Below are 20,805 nucleotides of genomic sequence, written 5' to 3'. Positions count from 1 at the left end.
TAATATTAGGAGAAAAGTGTATTAATAACCAAGCTCTTGGGTACAACAGTACTATACTCATGTTCGAGCATTTATTAATTCATTGCTCTGCAATCCATTATGAGCAAAGTAAACAATATAGTTCAAGATATTTTAAAAAGACATTTATATCATAGTGGAATAAGAGCGTTAAAAATTGTAATTCGTACAGTTTTCTTTATTTTATAGTTGTGTTTGTTTTGAATAGTACCATTAGCACCAATAACTCATTGAATTCAATTCTATTCCAATGAAAAAAGTATAATGAAAACATACAACAGCTATCTCCCTATATTATTTGGAAAAAGAAATCAAATTGAATGTTTTAACATATTTAAAAAACAAATTTATAATAATTTTACATAATAATTTAAAGACACAATTAAATCATAGTCGAACAATAGACTTAATAAATATACTTGTATATGTGAGCAATAGAATTATAAAAAGTGTTGTATATAATTGTTATCAGTGGTGTATTTTCAATTTTTTCTAGGGGGGGGTTGATTTATTATTTTATAGTGTTCCAGTTTTATGTATATAATGTAAAATTGTAAGGCTCTTCCAATACCGTGGGTCATTTCTATTTATGAATAGATTGATAAATTAAAATGTTGTCCCCCCCTTGAGAATTTTCCTATGGGCATCCTTGGAACCGACACTAGCGGCGGCGTAATTCCTGCGAAGAATCCTGGCAGCGCCGGGGTCGGAATCGAAACCTGTAACTACCTATCGAGTTGAAATCGTTGAGGAAAACGTATGCATTTAAACGATTTGATGGGGAGATAAGGTAGAGCGACAACCGTCGATGAGTGACGTCACGAGCGTGTGAAACGTCACGGCGGCGGGAGGGGAACAGGTGCGGATCGCTCCGATTGGGCTGGTGCTTAGTCGTCGAAATCTCGGATTTTCATCTGACGCAACGGGAAAACGGCCGGTCGGAAAATCGAATGGATCCCTGAAATGGATAGATGAATAAGAACGGAAACGATCAAGAGACCGTGCGAAAAAAGTCGGTGAGATTTAAAAAGAAATGCGACCAATCGCGTGCCAGGGAATTATTTTAATATAATAGATAGAGATAGAGAAGAGATAATAGAAGATATGATCATAGACTATCAAACATAACTATGGTAGTGGTAGTATTGTATGGCACAGATTATATTCACAGAAATTTTAGTGTTCATTTTCCATTTTTGTAATTTCTATACTAATCAAACTTTTCTTTATCAGTAATTTATTTACTTTGTGTTATTTATTTTAACTGTTCATGAGTGATTACTGGTTATACACTATACAATTTAAACTTTGATAAAAATTTATATCAAATTGGTAAAATGAAATAATTAAAATTAATATATTTTTACATAACATTACAACTAGAAATTTTTATATAATAAAGATTACAATGTAAGTACTTAAGTATAATAATTCCTACAAAAAGTTGTGCGCTGTTAAAAAAAAAAAATTAATAATTGTTACTATTTAGAACTTAAAAAGTATGTTTGGATACATTAGAAATCATATAACTATTTTTATCAAACTAAAATGTTATACATTTCATAACATATTTGTCCTAATTTGCTGTAAATCTAACCTTATGTGTGTAATTTAAAATACATCTAAAAATGGAAAACTAGCTTTTTCTGGTTGTATCAAATCAGTTAAATAACATACGGTACCAGCTAATCCTTCGTATAAACTATACAAATGATCTGGTTTCCTAGATCTTTGAATACATTCATCAGTGAATATAAATTCTCCAAATTTTAAAGCTCTATTTAAATGTTTTTTATCACCAGTCAACCTGTATAACAATAAAAAAACATATCCATTTCCAGCTATTCCATGGCAAATGCCTAAAAAATAAATTAATATTTTATCCATAAATACATATAAAGTAAAAATGTTGACAACAAGTAGCTTACCAGGACCCTTTTTTAATAGACCTTTTGTCCACACTAAATCACCACATTTCAAACAACATTCCAAGTAAGAAGGATCTTTAAAAACCAAATATGCCTTTGCAAATAAATATATCACACCTAAAGAGAATATTACTTTTATTATTTCAATATAACAATTTATTTGATTGAATTGTAAATTTTCGAAAAAGGTCTGTCACAAGTTTTTATCAAAATAGACTTTGCTATATTTTTTCATCTATACATAAATCGTCATTTTATGAGTGAGAAGGGCTTATATCTCTTTTTTATTGTGATGAATAAATGAATAAATTATTTGTTAATTGCTAAAATAAAGAAAATAATTCAAAAGAAAATTATTTTTTTTAGTTTCCTGAACAATTTTAATTTTCAGATATGAGCCCTTTTCGAAATTCACAATTCAATTATTTGTGTATTTCATATAACTTTGTTATTATTTTAAGAATAGTAATCAAAAATAAATTAATTTTTTGAATATTATAAAATATTTAAAAATAAATTATAGTATTTCTAAAATAGAAATTACCTGGTGCACCATGACACCAATGAACTAATTCATCTTCTTCTGATCTTTGTTTTGATTCTAAAATTGGCATTTTAGTAGGAAAATTACCATTAGATGTTTGCAATGATTTCATTATATCTATGCAATTTTTAATATCTTGTTTAGTTTGTGGTTCTTTTTCAATAAATTGTGGAAATGAAAGCAATACTTGAATAATTGTACTTAAACCATGTGCAGCACCTAATAAAAAATAAGTTACAAGCTATTCTGTAAAATTTATATAAATATTGATGAATTATCTTTTCAAATAATTATTTTGACCAGATTGGTATGATAAATTTAATATTTTTAGTAAAGATCCTTATTATTTATATTTTAACATTATACTAGATATCTAATAATTAAAAGTAAAAACAAACATAAAATATCTCTTAATGTTCATATAAATATTTGATTTTACAATGCGATCAACTTTAATAAAAAATTTGTTCAGTCAAAATCTAATACATAATATCTATAATAGATATATAAACATATTAATTCTTACAAATTAGGTGAATTAGCTTACAATTGGCCTAGAATAAAATATGTAATGCTATTTTTCAATTTAATTTTCTATTTCCTTGAAACTTTTGATGTAGAGTAATTATTATTTGAAAGTTTAATTTGAGAAAAAAAAAATGTAAGCGTTAACCAAGACATTCTATGACTTACAGAAAGTCTAATATGAAAAATGCTTCTAGTAAACTCATTAATTATATACTTAACTAAAAATAAAACTTACCTAAATATTCCTTGCCATAATATGAGTACATTAGGGGAAATATACTTTTATTTCTTACAGAATATTTGCGACCTGATTCCACGATCGCTGAACAAAGTTCAAAAATATCCTGATCAGCCACAATTTTTTTTCCAAAAACTTTTTCTAACCATAAAACTCCGTAGAGATAACCAGCACGACCAACAAATAATTCGTCTTTTTCCGTTAAATTAGTTAGCCTATAATCAGCTACACCTTTTTTAAAATGTGTTAAATACATTTCAGCCATTTTACTATCACCTATCAAATGATAGATTGAAGCATTTACAGCATTTATTCCAGCATCTCCACAAAGAAATTTACCATTACTCTTTGGATAAAATATGTCTCCTTTTAATTGCAAGACTGTAATTGCTTTATTTAAAAATATTTCTGATTCATTTTTAAATTTGTCAGATGTAGCTAAGTGGTAAAACATATATGCAATACCACTAGTTCCTATGTACAATATTTGTTCATCAGATGATGAAGCATTGATACTAATGGATTCTACCAAGTAGTTTATTTTACCTTTCCAAAATGCATCAGAACAGTTTGAAAGAATGTCTCCATTGTCAGAAAGTACATTTTTAAAATAGCGTTTTGGCATTTTTTTTGTATATTGTTTTCACTTAATACTCGATACAATTTAAATTATTATTTTACAAATACAATTAGATTTTCATTGTTGTTATAAAAATCTAATTTATAACATAAAACTTATATTTATAAAAGTTATACAGTCCGATACACTTAAAACACAAATTCAGTATAAAATCGATTAAAAATATATTTGAATGTTAAAATATTCAATTACATCTAGTTATTAAACCTATAATAACCAATTATAGCTTTATACTTCTACTAAGTATTGAAGTATTTTAACATGAACACAATAGTAAACAATAAAGAATTTATTTTTGATAACAATTATAGTGCATGATCTGTGATAATAAATTCCACTTTTTATATAGATCAACTTATATGATGAATACTAGAGTACTCTGTTATTCATGTCTTGTAAATATCTCTACATTACTGTTCTAAATTGTAGATTTTTTTTAAATTGATCTTGATCTGTTTCGACTGACTCTTATGATTTTATGTTATTATTGTGTGGTTTCCATAAGTGTTAAAATTTATCATATTTAATGCAGACATTATTTTAGTTTATCACGCTACACGCCACGCCAATATTTTGAAAATATGGATGTCTTCGAATACGACAGGGTTGCCATATGTCCCGGTTTGGCCAGGACAATACTGATTTTTAGTATGGCGTCCTGGTATTGAAATTATGTATTTCAGGACAGCCATTTATTTTGGGATGAAACTCCAATAATGTTTATTTGTGTTATATGAAACTCTAGACTGAAAACTCATAATATAATAAAAAGTTAAACAAATGACTAACGAAATCTGTTTTTAGTTATTTTCCTGACTAAGTGACAATTATTTTTGTCGAATCGTTCTTCGGATTTTCGTTTCCACACGATAATTGTAGTTAAGGCTAACGAAGCAATAATCATTTAATATTTTAAATCAAAAGTACCACTATAAATAGTGTAATTAAACATGTTGATTTACAGAAAAAAATAAAAATTACTATAATAAAATGATTCGTTAGTTTGCCAACAATTTCATGTTAGTTAAAATATTGTTTGTACTATCTTTATTGTCTTTTTAAAAATGAACCAAGCAGTGGCGTGGCGTGGCGATGTGGGTATTCGAGAGGCAGCCACCTCTCAGTTTTTTTTGGGGAGAGGGTTGGTTGGGTATCGACAAAATATATTTGCCTCTGAAAATTTTTGAGTTCGCCACTCCACTGACATACAGTATTATAAAATTGTTAGTTAAGTTATATTTAACATCTAGGTAAACTTATTACTCATTAAATAAGTAATTACAATAAATATACAATTAGGTAGTGTCTTCGTAATGGTATCTACAATCCAGAGAAAGAGTAGTTTGAGCATTTTTAAACATATTTTGATGAACTAAGAATAATTTCTAAAATTTATTTGAATTGTAATTTATGCAATAAAATATTTCGTTATTAAATACAAAAAGATATATTTTCAAAATCTGATCATAATTTAAAATTGTTCGTTTAAACGCTCAATCAGTCTAAAAAAAAAAAAACATGAAATACCACATCTAAAAATAAAATTATAGTACCTATAGTAGAATAATAAAAAGCACAACAGACATGTATGGTGTATTATATATAATCTATCTTCATATATTTGCTATTTAGTAATTTTTAAAAAGGACTAAAAGAATAATTCTTTAAGTTTTACAAAAACAACTCCTCTAAAAGTTCCTAATTATATAATAAAAAAATGTAAATAAAATATATAAATTGACTATACTAAATCGGCATCTTGATGATTGAACAAATACTTTTCCAAAGACTACTGAGTCTGGATTTCATTATAAATTAATATTTTAACGTGGAATCATAACGATTTATCTATATAAATATATATATATTTAATGTTAATAATAAAGGACTACGAAACACATATTCATATTAATAATTTTGAAAAGAATATTATTATTTTTATTGTATATTTATTTGAATTTTATTTTTGAAGTTCAAAAGATTTATTTTTAATAATTTTTGAAATGTTGCTGTTAATAACTTATAATGTTATAGTTGTACTAATACTATTTAGTTATTTCAAATATGTTATGTATTATATTTAAATTACAAGTATGGCGATGAAGCATTCGCCTGTTTCCGGGTAGATGGAATTTTATTTATACCTATAGGTATTGGGACGGTTAGGAACAGGTAGTACATATATTTACCTAACATTTTACTAAACAAAATATATGAGACAAAATATTTCTAATATAAAACCCATTTAATATAGGATATATTGTAAATACTCTTCCAGTTTGACAATAATCATGCATACATTATTCATATTTTCATTGACGTAGCTTGATAAACACGTTAAAAAAATTATCCATATTATTATGAAGATTACTTATGTTAACTCGATTTTGTTCTAGAATCGTATCGATGAGACTGCAAGATAACTACAAAAAGAGCCTGAAAAACACTCCTAACATTACACACTATTTTTGCTATTTGCTGCACACTAAAGAAGATATATAATATAATAATTAAGGAATCTTTTATTATCAAGGTAAACATATAGATCACATATAACATAGCAACATTGCACACTAAGAACTGCTGCTGATCACTATAATGCAATATTTATATGACCAGGAGTATTTTAGTATATCTATGTAACTATCATATTCAAGTTAATTTTAGGTGATTAATAATTTTATTAGGTGATTGAACTATAAGGTTTTTGCTGTAAAAAATATTGAAATCTTGTGTCGAAAATGCAGGAGCCAATTGATCCAAACGTGTATAGAAGTCTCCCTGAAAAGGTTTGTGCATATAAATTACATTAAGTATAAGCTATAATTTCATTCGGATAATGAGTATAATAAAATAAACTGCAATTATTTAGTATTCGACATTTTTTTTTACTCTATTAGGTATATTGCACATTTCAAAATATGTTTTTTAATGTCCATCATTAATCGGGGAAATTTGTGATTCTGAAGAATTTATTAATTTATATTTCAAATTTAGATTATTTACATATCTACCGATTAAACAGAATTTTTAGTATTAAAATATTTTATAAATTTTTATCGCAATATAATATATTTGATAGCTGTTACATCATTCACAAATAATTATATTGTAATATATATTATACATTTGAACAAATATTTTTTTGTATACTTATTATTTACGAGACGTAGAAGAATATTTCAATATTTAGAGTTAAGTAAATAAAAAAGTTTTATAACTTCTGGGTCAACGAATGTCATTAATTTCATCAAATTTGAAAAATGTTGGTTCTTATGATTTTCATATACTGATAGCTAGGGCTCGAAAGTTGATGACCTTAAAAACATTAGAAAATTACAAATATTTATTTTAAATTAATAAAAATACATATTTTAAATATTTTACTCTATTTTATTGTAATATTCTATATAAATTTATCAAAACTTACAAATTACTCAAAATATGACAGAAAAATGACAAACAACGCCTTAAATTATGAAATTAAAAAATTACTAATATTGTTTTATAAATATATCAAATTACTTCAAAAGCAAAATAATTGCATCGTACAATTAGAGCGTATTTGATGTTATCAAGAGTTAATGAACGATAATTATTTGTTTATAATTATGTATATTTGGAAAAACTTCAATCCACGTCCAATAAAGTGATTGGGAGATACAGATAAACACTAAAGGTGTGATTCCTATGGACACGCCTAGAGACGCGCAGCCGATGCGGCGCTATTTAATTTTAACCGCGCAAGTACTACTTTACTTGTTTTTAAATATAAACGATTCCTATGACCTTTGAGAGCAGTCAAATCGCACGAGCCGCTAATAGCTCATATATAATTTATTGTTCATATTTTAATTTTCGAAGTTCGAAATGTTGTGAATACCGTGTGACACAAAATGTCTTTTAAAGTATCATTAAATTGCAGTGGCGTAGCGTGGGTATCGGCTGCCCGGGACGGAAGACAATTTTGCCGCCTTCTTAATTAGGTATTTAAATTTAATGTATACTATACATTACATACATTAATTCTAGAGAACTTTTCGGCAAAAACAGTAATCATTATTTTGAATTATACAGGTTAAATTTTAAATAAAAAAGTTTATTTGTTTTACAATCACGTTTATTAATACAAAAATGTTTCAACCATTGATATAACAGGTACAAAGGCATAGGCGCAATTAAAGGAGGGGTGGCTAAAATGATTAGCCCTTCCCATAAAAATTCCATGATATACATGGCATATTGCATACAGCATACTTAACTCACAATAGTGCCACATACAAAAAGACACATTACAGTAAATCCAACTAAAATACCTGTATTAACATGGTTTATAAGAGTAGGGGTGATCTACAGATTATTTTAAGTTTTGATAGGAGAGCTCTGTAGCCCTACCAGATATTTTATCTTAGTTGCGCCTATGTACAAAGATATTATTTAATCATGCGATCGTCAAGGTGAACACTAATTTTAAGTAGGTAATAGAACCTACTTATTGATACTTATACTTATTATAAGTATCTTATTCCGCCCAAATTTCTTTTATTCTTTTCATTTTTGATACTAAAATAAAAAAAAATTGTAATGATAAAAGTTAGAATTACAAAAGAAACTATCGAACAATTCAAAAACTAGGTATATTTTACACCACACCTATCTATAGGCAAAAATCTGAAAACCGTAAATATTTGTTCGGAACCCTGGGTATGCGAGTGTAAAACTCATATAGGGTCGTATTTTAATAAATTAAAGCTTGAACAACATATCAGACAGTCTAACAAACAATTACATAAATAAAACATTTAATACTTACACATGTGTGATGATGATAACTGCTGTTGAATATAGTTAAACTTAGTAGAAAATTCAAATTTTCATAAAGTTATCCAATAATTTCATAACCACTAAACGCACTTATTTGCATAAAAATCACAGTAACGAATCAGTGTGAACTAAACAACTGAAGATCCATGAATAAAACTTTCTTTGAATTTTCAAATCATCACGTACTTTCTTAAAGGGACGTAATAAACAATATTGAACGTAATATATATGTAATAGAATTCATTCTCGTTGATTATAAGTCATAAACAATCCAAGCAAAAAATACCATTCAAAGAATGGGAATTCACGAATTCGTCACAGAATAAGTAATGAAAAATTCCGTGCTCTTTTCATTTGACCAGAATTTATAGTTGCGTTAAAAATATGAAATGGTTCAAATATTTACAAAATATATTCTATTATTTACTGTGAAATTTAGCCGCCCTCTAAAAAGTGCTGCCCGAAGCGGGCCCCCTGCCTCCCATCATTACACGACTGTAAAATTGATCCCAGCTTAATTTGAAAAATTCTCTGAATTTGGTTTCGTCTCGCTATAAATATTTTTCAATCAGGACACCAAAAATTCCTTCAGCTTCCCAGGCTAAGTAAATTTCATGCACTTCCTTTTTATTTTTTGACAGAACATATTTTTTGATGGCTTGTTCTTCTTCTACTCGTTGAAAAAAAAGTACGAGGCGTGTCCCAAAAGTAAGGTCTCCATGCTCCTAGAGCCAGAAATAAATTAATTTTTCAAAATTTGGTAATACTGTTGTATAGTGTCGGTCGTACCCTTTACAAACGAGAGGCGGCTCAACTAGATCCGATGTTTAGTTTGCGTCTGACACGCGTTTAAGATGGACATTTCTATGTCGACTGCCGCCACCTCTATTCCCGTGTATGCTCAATGCGAACTTCGCGCTGTAATTCGTTTTTTGCATTCAACGGGTGAAACACCAATATCCATTAATCGAAAACTTTGTCAAACATATGGTACGGGTTGCATGTCTTTAAAAAATGTTAGAAAGTGGTGTAGAGAATTTTCAGGAGGTCGGACGGAAATTCATGATGAACAAAGAAGTGGGAGACTTTCGATTTCAGACGAGTTGAAAGAACAAATTGAAAGAGAGCTTCGTTAAGATCGACAAGTGACGGTTCGAGATCTTGAACAAAGATTTGAGTTGTCAAAAAGCACTATTTTTTAATGATATAGGCTATCACAAATGTTGTGCTCGGTGGGTGCCTAAAATGTTGACCGAAGACCATAAGCGCCAACGCATTGAGACTTCTCGAGAATTTTTGTCACGTTATGCCGAACAAGGAGAGGTTTTTTCAGACTCCATAGTAACGGGTGATGAAACATGGGTTTACCATTTCACCTCTGAGTCTAAACAACAGTCACTGGAGTGGAGACATTCTCGCTCACCGAAAAAAAGGAAGTTTAAAGTAACGCAGTCTGCTCGAAAAATCATGGCTACTTTTTTTTGGGACAGGAAAGGAGTTCTTTTAATTGAGTTTATGCCAACTGGGACAACCATTAATGCAGCTTCGTATTGTGAAATTTTGAAAAAACTTCGCAGAGCCATCCAAAATCGAAGACGAGGGATGCTGACAAAGGGGGTTTGTCTTTTGCATGACAATGCCAGGCCCCACGTTGCCCGTGACACAAAAGCTCTCTTGGAGAAGTTTGGTTGGGATGTGATCTCCCATCCCCCTTATAGCCCAGATCTTGCCCCGTCCGACTATCATTTGTTCTTGAACTCAAAGAAACATTTGGGAGGAAAACGGCTAAGCTGATACACATTTTTTATCATACTAATATTAGTAGTTTTATAGACATAAATTGTATATACCTACCTATTAATTTTATAATTTTATAATGCAATTGACAATTTGTGAAATAGCTAAAAAAAATGTATCGGTCTGCAAGCGTAGCGAGCAGCTTTGTAAAGCATGTTTTGTCAAAAGAGCCCATATAAAATTTCAGCCCTGGGGCCCAATAGGTGCTTAATCTGACCTTGATTAAGGACATGGTTAAACTAATAATAATAATATTTTAAAACACATTTAGATGCATATAACAGGACCAAACAGAGGACTTTATACAACTGCATGTGCGTGCCTAATTATTTTTGTCCCGTAATGTTAGCCGTGCGTCTTCTGACGCGTACATAGGAATCAATATTAGATCGCGCGGCCAAAATTCAAATTGCGTCGCGTCGGCCGCGAGTCTTTAGACGCGCGCATAGGAATCCACCGATGTTTTAATTTTCGTAATTTCGAAAATATTTCGAAAAAAATAATAAAATTTAGATTTAATAGGTATTATTATTATTATTATTATTATTATTATTATTCACTATAACATGACGATGCGACGACTGTAATCGATGAGATAAAATCGGACAAACAGTGGCGCATTTAATATATACGCGTCCTGGGACAAAATAAATTTTTCCACCCTTTCCCTTTACCAAAAATATATATATATATATATATATGTATATGTAAATAAATTCAAAGCTAAGCAATAAAAAAATTAATTTTATGAAACAAATTATAAATCAGTTGTTTTACGATATTGTATTAGATAATTTCATAGTAATAAATATCCTAAAGTTAACCTATTTTTTTTTTCAAAGTGAATTTTCTTTTCTTAAAAAAAATATATACCTATATATTTTTACCTATATATTACCTATATATATATTAAATATAGAAAACGGAATTAACACTTATTATATGCACGATGATTAACAATACATGGTTTTTTATTAGATTATATATATTATATTTATTATTAATTATATTTAATAAAATAATCGATAGCTTATAATTTTTTTTTTGACTTTTGAGAAGAAAAATGTTCAATAACATCATTAAAATTAATAATTTTCGTTAAATCAGCTTAAATGTTGAGGGTTGTTAATTAATTAAGACGATTTTCTCTCGTTGTTGATCTTAAATAAGTTTTGACCCTTTTTAATGTAGAAAATGATTTTTCCGTTGTACAATTACTTGAAGGTGTACATACATAGTAGCATCCTTAGAGCAATATCAATATAAGGATATACTTCAACTAAACTATTCTCTTTTATAAATACTAACATACATTGAACACTTTTAGGTACAATTTTACTCCTTTGTAAACTTTTTAAATGTGTCCTAAAGTTATTGCCATGTTCTGTATACCCGAGTTTTTATTATAAACATTGAACGAAAATATAATATTTTATCGAATAATAAATGTAATATACCAATTTTGCTATTTCACTATTACCTAGGTGACTAGGTATAGTATAATTTTTTTAATTGCTTATTAGATGCACAACAATATTTTTTGAAATACTAAACAATTTCGAAAAAGGTGTGAAAATTAAAAAAATCATGAACACATCAATAATAAAAATTAGAATATTTAGCCGCTCCCAAAAATTTGCCGCCCGGGGCATTTGCCCCTTTCGCCCCCCCTTAAATGCACCACTTTGGACAAGTCTTAAGTTATCGGCATAATGGTCGACAAAAAACGATAAGAAGTGAACTAGTATTCAGTGAAATCAGTAAAATGTCTAAAAATGTAAAAAAATTACTAATAAGTAATAAAAACCAAAAAATGCAAAATAAAAATTAGTTATTCGGATTCACATGCTAATGAAACACATTTGTAGCCAGGATAGCATTGTCTAAAAAGTTCAAAAAAAAAAAAAAAAATGCAAAGTGCATAAACTTTCGAGCCCTACTGATAATGTTATCAGTATGTACTGACATCCAAAAATGTTCTGTCTTTTTTACTTTCGGATAGGCTGTATATTGATGCCCGGAATAGGCATAGAAAGAATGACGGTTATTGAATAATGGAACATTTACTACACTTATTTACCTTATTTCTTTAACTAATGTTCTATTATAATTTTGTTTATATAAATTACAAATTAATGAAAAATCATGTATAGTAATCACATTATTAAGTATTTTCAAATTTGCTGCTACGGTCGACATAAAATCTAAAATTTTTTTTGGTAATTTGATACCATTCAAAATATTACAATCTTCAATAAATATTCCAAAACTTAATAATTATGTAATTGTTTACTTTCAGTATGTTAATGTTCATCAAGAGAAGATCATCTTAAAATATTTCAAGAAGCGAAAGGCCCAGCATTTTAATATAAAAAACAATGATTTGGTCAATCTTATTTCTCAAGATAGTGGTTTGGATAAACACATTGTTCAAAATACTATATCTAAGTATCTACGATCCAAAAATATGTTGCTGCCCAAAAAAATAAAAGAAATAAAATCTATGGCTAAAAATGTTGATAATTTAAAGAAAAGTGCTATCAGAAAAAAAATTCACAGTATGTGGTTGGCTGGTAAAATTCCAACAATTGAAAAAATTATAACAGCAGTTAACATTGATTCAAATTTACCGAGATTCAATCGACCTACCATGGATAAAATCCTAAAAGAATTAAAATTTGATTTTGTTCCTATGTCAGGTATGTTTGCTCTCATCGAAAATGATGAAATTGTTCGTCGGAGGCGACATTACTTAGAAGCTCTTAAGAAGTATCGAAATGAAGGACGGCCTATTTATTTTTTGGGCGATACATTGATTGAAACTAACGATAGCAATGATAACACACAGAAAAATGAAAAACATTATTCTTGTCCACATACTTCAAAAGTTCAAAGTGAGATAAGAAAGAAATTCATTATTTTACACGTTGGATCAATAGATGGATTTGTCCAAGGTGGTTTATTAGGCATTGAGTCAAATAAAAATTCCTACGATTATCATGACGATATCAGTAGTGATACTTTCATGAATTGGATTAAAAAAGTGTTGCCATTATTGAAAGAAAATGCTGTTATTGTAATGAACCACACTTCTTATAACTCGGTTCATAAAGTTGAATATCCAGACAAAACTTGGACAAATTATAAAATTATTGAATGGTTGTTGTCTAAAGGACAAATCGTTAACAATGATATGATTAAAGTCCAGTTAATAGACCTTGTAAAACAAGTTAAATCGAAAACCGGCCCATATCTGATTGATGCGATTGCAAATGAAAATAATAAAGTAGTTCTTAGAATTCCAACCTATCACTCCGAACTAAACGCAATTGAGATGGCATGGAATAAAGTGAAATATCATGTGAATACTAACAGTGTTCCTGCTTCCAAAATAATAGATATTGAAAAACTTATCATTGAAGGGATAGATTTGGTTACACCTGAAGAATGGTTAAATATTATTGAATATACAGTAGTAAAAGAAGAAGCAGACTGTTGGAACGTGGATTTAAGCGTAAATTTATTTTGTGATACTCACAGTACAACTATTACGGATAAAGAGAAAACAATACCGTCTAATGATGAAATAGAGTTAATTGTATCTAGGCTCCAATCATCATGGTAATTATTTTTAACTATTTTTAATTTTATTTAATAGATGATTTATTACTTTCTAGTAGGATTACGAAATACATGTACTAAAAACTACCAAAATATGCGCTTATAATTACTTATGAATGTATTTAATTTTTTTTTTTTACTTTTCAAAAATGAATTGTATAACAAGACTTAAAAAATAATGAATAATCTTCGTACATAGAAGAAGAACATTAAAATGTATTAGTTAAGAAGTGTAGTACAATTAATAGAAATAAAAAAGAGTTTGTAAAAAAATTGTATACTAGCTGTGTGCCTCCAATCAACAAGACTTTGTAAATTTATGAATTAATTGAGAAATAGCTATGGGGAGGACCAAGGATTGTTAGGAAATAGGCAATAATAGATAAACATTTTTATTGAACTTTTTCAATCAATGAAATCAACTGATAATTATGGGTCCCAAAGAATAGAACCATACTCAACAATTGGACGGAATGGAGAGCAAAAAATAGTTAATAGCGAACAACTTAGCTATTCGAAAGAAATACGATGGATGTATTCAACTATTTTAAAAGTTTTCCAATAGATTTATGAATGTTTATACACATTAACACGGATTCAGCTCATTTGAAAATACTTAAAAATTAACGATAAAAACGTTTAATTTAAATTTAAATCAAAGAGTTATATAAGAACACGAATGACATAAAATTACGACCGAGATTTAAATATGATCTGTTATTTTTTACATTTGATACGTTTCATGTATTATTTTCGTACAAACACATTTTTTAACAAATACATTTTAATGTTTCCAAAGAACAATATTTTTTATGGAATTGTATTTATTTCTGGACAGTTAAAAAATAATTATGAAGTAAAATAAAATATTATTTTAAAGCATTATGTACTCATAAAACCCTTAAAACAGTGATTCCCAACTCAACACAAGGCTCGGACCATTTTACATATTTTTCAATGTCAATGACCACGACTTATTTATTATCACCCTTTCCCCCTATGACACCTATATCGCATGAGAGTCCATAATTATTATGTTAATCGTGTAGGGTTGTAATTCAAATATGTAGTTTATCTATCAATATTTGGTGTATTTGGTTAAGACATGAGCTACCATACTAACCCCCGTGCATCTGAATTGGGTCCGAAGTACTAGGATCTTATCCCAGATACTACACTAGATGAGTCCAGGATTTTTTCAAGTACTACACTAGATGGGTCCGGGATACTTTCGGGTTCTACACTAATTGGGTTCGGGATTATTTTAAGTAAGAAACAAAGTATAATAAGTAAATATACAATCTAAACGAAAAATATTAAAAATTCTCATAATCCACTATTAGCTATTTTAGCTATTATTATTTTGGTATTTTCCTATATGAAATATGTTGGTGCTCAATTATCTATCTAAAGCTGCGTCTACACCTAGCAAACATCTGGGGAAACATTGTTTGTTGAACGTTTGTCAAATATTTGTTGAACAGTTTGTCAAAATAACAATCATTTTATTTGTTCGCTATGTTTGCTCAATTCATTAATCTACAGTTTTGATTATGGCGTTTCGAGAGCAAGTCGCGTGTGTAGGAGCTACATTCATTATTATTCATAAACACTATGAAAATAAAATTAAAGATAGAAATAAAAGACGATGGTGGACAACTACTACAACGCCGAAAACTTATAGTGGTGAGCGTTTCATTTTGGATTAATACGCAAGTGATTTGTTTGATAATTTTTTGGTTTTTTAACCAAACTTCAAAAAGGGGACGATTTTAAATATCAACCCCACTCCCAAGTGTATATTACAAATAATAAATAGTAAATAAACAGTTATTTGTATGAAATCATTTTGTTTCTCCCAAAATTTATGCCATAATGTTCGAATAATTAGCGAACAATTTTGTTTGGGATATTGACAAACAAAATTGTTTGGGAACACGTCTATACCAACCAAACATTCAACAAACATGTTGGTTGGATATTTTGAATGTTTGATGAACGTTTGACCAAACGTTTGTAAATTGTTTGTTAGGTGTGGACGCGACTTTATATATTTTTACCAACATCCATGTGATTTTTTTAATAAACTTTAAAAAAAGATGGACCCAACTAGTGTAGTACCTGTAAAAATCTCGGAATTAACTAGTGTAGCAATTTTTAATTCGGGACCCAACTCGGATACAGCCACTAACCCTATTTTTTATTAATTAGGTTTTTGAATATGTAAGTATGTTTAATGACTCATTCGCCATAAGTTTATACCATAATTTAATTATAGACATTTATTTACGTAAGAATATTTTTATTTGAGTCAAGAAATGTATATTTAAAAACGAATTATTAATTTTCAATTATTAAGAAACATATGATTATTAATTACGACTGATGAGTTTATACACTATTTTACATCATTCCATTGATTTTTGTAAATAAATAAATCATTTCGAATTATTTTGTAATATTTAATCAATTCATTTAACTTATTTATTTAAATTATTTTTACGTTTTTTTAGTAGGTACACAAAGTAAATAAATTACAATAAAGGGACAAAATAATTGGTGTAGTGTAAAAAAAATATGTATAATTAACTGTAAATATTATAATATTATTAAGTATTATAGATTTTAATAATACATATATTAAACAATTAAATTGTATATTTTTTTTATGTTCACAGATTTATTGATTTTGAAAAGTTGATTTGTACCTTTTGACACTAAACACCTAAGAATCTATGTAAAATATTTTTTTTATTCTAATTACTATTTCAACAAGTTTATTTAAGTTAACCTAGTCTAATTACCAATTAATTAAATTAAAAAGTTAGCATTTTATGATAAAACCAATATTATAGCTTTTAAAAAAGAAACTATTTTTGGACAAAAATATATAATTATGAGATATTTCAGTTTAAATTTGTCAAGTTATATTACTGTCCAAAAGTATTAATCTAGTTATGCCGATGCGTGTAGATATCGACAAAATTTGTGTAACCATTCAGGCAGTGTTGTACATTGATAACCAAAATATTATCTAGATAAGATAACGGATAATACATTAAAATTTCATCTAGATAAGATAATAGATAACTATTTAAAAGTTTATATAAATAATAGATAACTACATTTATCTAAATAAAAAACAAATAAAACTAGATAAAAAATTTTTTTTAAAAAATTTCCATTTAGAACTTACATTTGTAAAATGGTTATTTTTCTATGAAGAAAAAAATTAATTATTAATTATGATTTAATTGGTTTAAAATAATCTTAATTAATTTTGCTAATTTAGACAGAAAACAATACATAAACCTATTTTTATTTATCATTACCCAAATTTTTTAAATATAAATATTTTAAGATATTATAAATCAACTATTTTTATTTCTTTTTATTTTATTTTATTAATTAGTTTACAAATCAAATTAATTTATTATAATTTAAATAATGTATAATTAAAAATGTACCTAGTTTTATGATTTTTATGATTTAAACATATACCTAGGTATTTATGGGTTAGAAATTTACATAAAACTTTATATAGATGTATGTAACTTAAGTTTGTTATCTTGTAATATTCAAATTTAATTAAATAGTCAACAGTGATGACTCATTACTTTGTCTTCGATTTATACGCAGTTAAATGCAAATAAATATATAATATATATAAATAATACAATATTTTACAAATTAATTTTATTGGACAAAACACAACAACATTTTAAATGTCTTATCGCCTAAACGGTTCCTACTTGGTGTTAATATTTGACTTCCGCTGCTAGACAAGCGTTCGACAGGTGCAGATGAAGGAAGTTATATTTATGAAATTCAAATTTGATTTAATATATCATAATTTTAAAACTATTCTATATAAATCCATATATTATTTAAGTGTTTATTATTCCTCGTTTCAATTCCCACAAAAAAAATTATCTTTTTCAAAATTATCTAGATAATTTATCTTAGATAACCATTTTATTTAAAAAGACGGATAAAAAATACTTTAACTATTATTATCTAGATAAGATAAAAAGATTAATGTTTTTATCTAGATAAATCATCTAGATAATGCACAACACTACATACAGGCTATTTGGTTTAGAGTGGAAAATTCGAAATTTCAATTATGTCAAATGATTACTTATGTACAGGAAGTTCTGCAGTTTATGCATAAATTTCAAAAACCAACCAAATTCAGGAGAGACTTTCTTTTAACATCAGTGTATTTCCAACAAGGTTCACAATTCACAAAATAAATAAGTTGTTCACCAACAGTATTTAAAAATAATGTAAAATCGTTAGTACTTAAATACTTCCAAACTTTAATTACATTAATACAATTATTTTAATGTTGAAAGCATAGTCTCGTAGTATAATAAATTAAATAGGTGTAAAAAAAAATATAAGCAGATATTATATATATATATATAGATATATATGGGTTACTTGTCAAAATAATACTCATATCTCATCTCCAAAAAAATAACTAAATATATCTAAAATATATTTATCATATTTATCATAATAATCATAATTATATTATAAAAATAATAAGCAATATAAATCTTACTATAAACTTTATTTTTGTTGTGACACTGAAGTAATGTGATTCGAGAGAAATACTGCTAGAAAAATTAAAAACCTATTATATTTTTCCACAATTCTTAAAAGAACATGATTATAATTAGTTCAGTGCTCGAATTGGGAGGGTGCGCAGGGGGACGGAGTTCCTCTACTATTTTTTTTTTTTTTGCGTACCCCAACTATATTTTTTCACCGGAACGGGGGGACGCCACGTTTATCCAAATTGATGTCCAAAATAATTTTTATGTGAATTTCAATTTACGTCAATTGGAAAATTAATTTTACGATTTATAATATCAAAACTATTTTTATAATTAAAGATTATATGGTGGTTATGATAAGGGACAACGTCATCACTTCTGGAAAAATATAAACAGTAATTTCTGTGAATTTGGTGTATTACACTTTATATACTGTACGGTTTGTTATTAATATTGGTGATCAACGATATCGTCATTTCGGAAAAAAATAAATGCCTTCACCACGACCTTAGACTAATCTTTTAAGGCCGTTACCCGCACTAAAGAGTAAAAATAGATAAAAACAAAAACCAAATAAATGATTATATCAATCGATTCATGAGACTGCCTGATCGCCTACAATTACCTATGTTAATTATTATTTTATTTTTATTTTCTATTGTAACATATAGGATGTTGATATTGCTATCAAAATATTTTATATTTGGAATTTAATATTTTAATATTTAATTAAAATACTTGTTTAGCTGAAAAGTGGTATTCAAAATATATTTAAGGTTGTTGGAGGGGGGAAGAGGGGGGAAGCCCCCACGGGTCTGTCAAATAATTGCGTATGTGGAACGCAGTTTTTAAATCGTTTGACTGAGCTCCTCTACTTAATTTTTCCCAATTCGAGCACTGAATCAGTTGATTAAAATATGTACAATTTAACTATAAACGTTTATTTATACCTACAGTTTATTATTTATATGTACATTTACAGTTATATGACATCAATCAATTCTGTATGTATGTTAAGTAATTTTTATGGAAATAATACAATAAAAGATATGATAAATATGTAAAAGGATTGCTGGAGTGAATATTCCGTCTGAGCACTTATTTTTAAAGCCGTTTCCGCTAATATTTTGAAAAAAGGCTTTTATATGTTCGCATACAATTTTTAAAAATGCTTTATATCACTTTTTGTCTTATCTATTTTCTTGACTTTCATCCACAATAATAGGTAATACTCTTATTTTTAAAACCGTTTTTATAACTTTATGAAAAAATTTGTATTTTTCAGCCACAATTAGAATTTATAAAAATTATACGTTATTGAAATCATTTAAAATAATGTTAAATTATTTCTATAGTTATTATAATCATGATAATTTGATGTAATATATTTAAATAGGTACTTAATATAATACAGATATAGGGTGTTTCAAAAATAAAGCAGGATTAAAATCTGCTATAAATTAAATTTATTTCTTTTAAAAAATCATAAATATATCATTCGCTTCAGAAGAAGTTAAGGTTTAACAGTGAAAAACAATATGAACTTCCCTATTAGCCCTACAGGAGATTATTCTTGTCATATAATTGATTATCATTGGATAACACATTGCTCCATCAAGTTCATTGAGGATACGACAAATTTCTTATTTAAGTTCCAAGACATTTCGAACTTTGTTCTGGTTAACTCGTGATTTAGTGTATCCCTATAAGAAAAAGTTACACGGCGTCAAGTCGTAAGATCGAGGTGGGTAGTTTTGGTCACGCGACGAGATTAGTCTGTCCGGGAACTCCTCACGCAACAGAGGGATTGTTTTTCTTGAAGTGTAACAAGTTGCACCATCTTGTAACAATACAAGAATACTTACTGAGCTTAGTAATTTTCTTTGGCCTTATTTGAACCAAAAGAACATAAAAAATGTTTGGTTTCAACTTGTCACATTTCAAGAAAAATAATCACTCTGCTGCGTGAGAAGTTCCCGGACAGACTAATCTCGTTGCGTGGAGACTAAAGCTACTCACTTCGGTCTTGCAACTTGACGCTGTGTGATTTTTTCTCATGGGGATACACTAAGTCACGAATTTTCCAGAACAAAGTTCGAAAT

The 20,805-nt window shown here is 27.8% G+C and overlaps 2 protein-coding genes across 5 annotated transcripts; one reads left to right on the top strand and one right to left on the bottom strand.

Annotated features, from left to right (window-relative positions):
- The first annotated feature begins 498 nt into the window (after window positions 1–498).
- Window positions 499–16,939, top strand: LOC112686863. 3 transcript variants are annotated; one of them, XM_025559337.1, is made up of 5 exons: window positions 1,389–1,428; window positions 6,293–6,429; window positions 6,584–6,685; window positions 12,817–14,138; window positions 16,817–16,939. In XM_025559337.1, coding segments are annotated over exons 3-5 (1,371 nt in total). In that variant the 5' UTR covers window positions 1,389–1,428; window positions 6,293–6,429; window positions 6,584–6,637; the 3' UTR covers window positions 16,818–16,939. The 3 variants fall into 3 exon arrangements, with proteins under 3 accessions (XP_025415114.1, XP_025415122.1, XP_025415108.1); XM_025559329.1 differs by lacking the exons at window positions 1,389–1,428; window positions 16,817–16,939 and adding an exon at window positions 499–1,034 and having other exon boundaries at window positions 12,817–14,325; XM_025559323.1 differs by lacking the exon at window positions 16,817–16,939 and having other exon boundaries at window positions 12,817–14,325.
- LOC112686881 (lanC-like protein 3) lies at window positions 1,442–3,928 on the bottom strand. Of its 2 annotated transcripts, XM_025559356.1 has the most exons (5): window positions 3,803–3,928; window positions 3,254–3,730; window positions 2,491–2,709; window positions 1,947–2,063; window positions 1,442–1,877 (listed from the first exon to the last, which is right to left on the bottom strand). In XM_025559356.1, exons 1-5 carry the CDS (start codon window positions 3,879–3,881, stop codon window positions 1,630–1,632), a joined length of 1,140 nt encoding a protein of 379 aa, XP_025415141.1. In that variant the 5' UTR covers window positions 3,882–3,928; the 3' UTR covers window positions 1,442–1,629. The 2 variants fall into 2 exon arrangements, with proteins under 2 accessions (XP_025415141.1, XP_025415134.1); XM_025559349.1 differs by having other exon boundaries at window positions 3,254–3,928.
- Window positions 16,940–20,805: the final 3,866 nt, after the last annotated feature.

This window comes from Sipha flava, unplaced genomic scaffold (assembly GCF_003268045.1).
Source record: "Sipha flava isolate LNK unplaced genomic scaffold, YSA_version1 109_pilon_pilon, whole genome shotgun sequence".
In the NCBI taxonomy this organism is placed as follows: Eukaryota; Metazoa; Arthropoda; class Insecta; order Hemiptera; family Aphididae; genus Sipha; species Sipha flava.
This window is presented reverse-complemented; position numbering and strand designations above follow the sequence as displayed.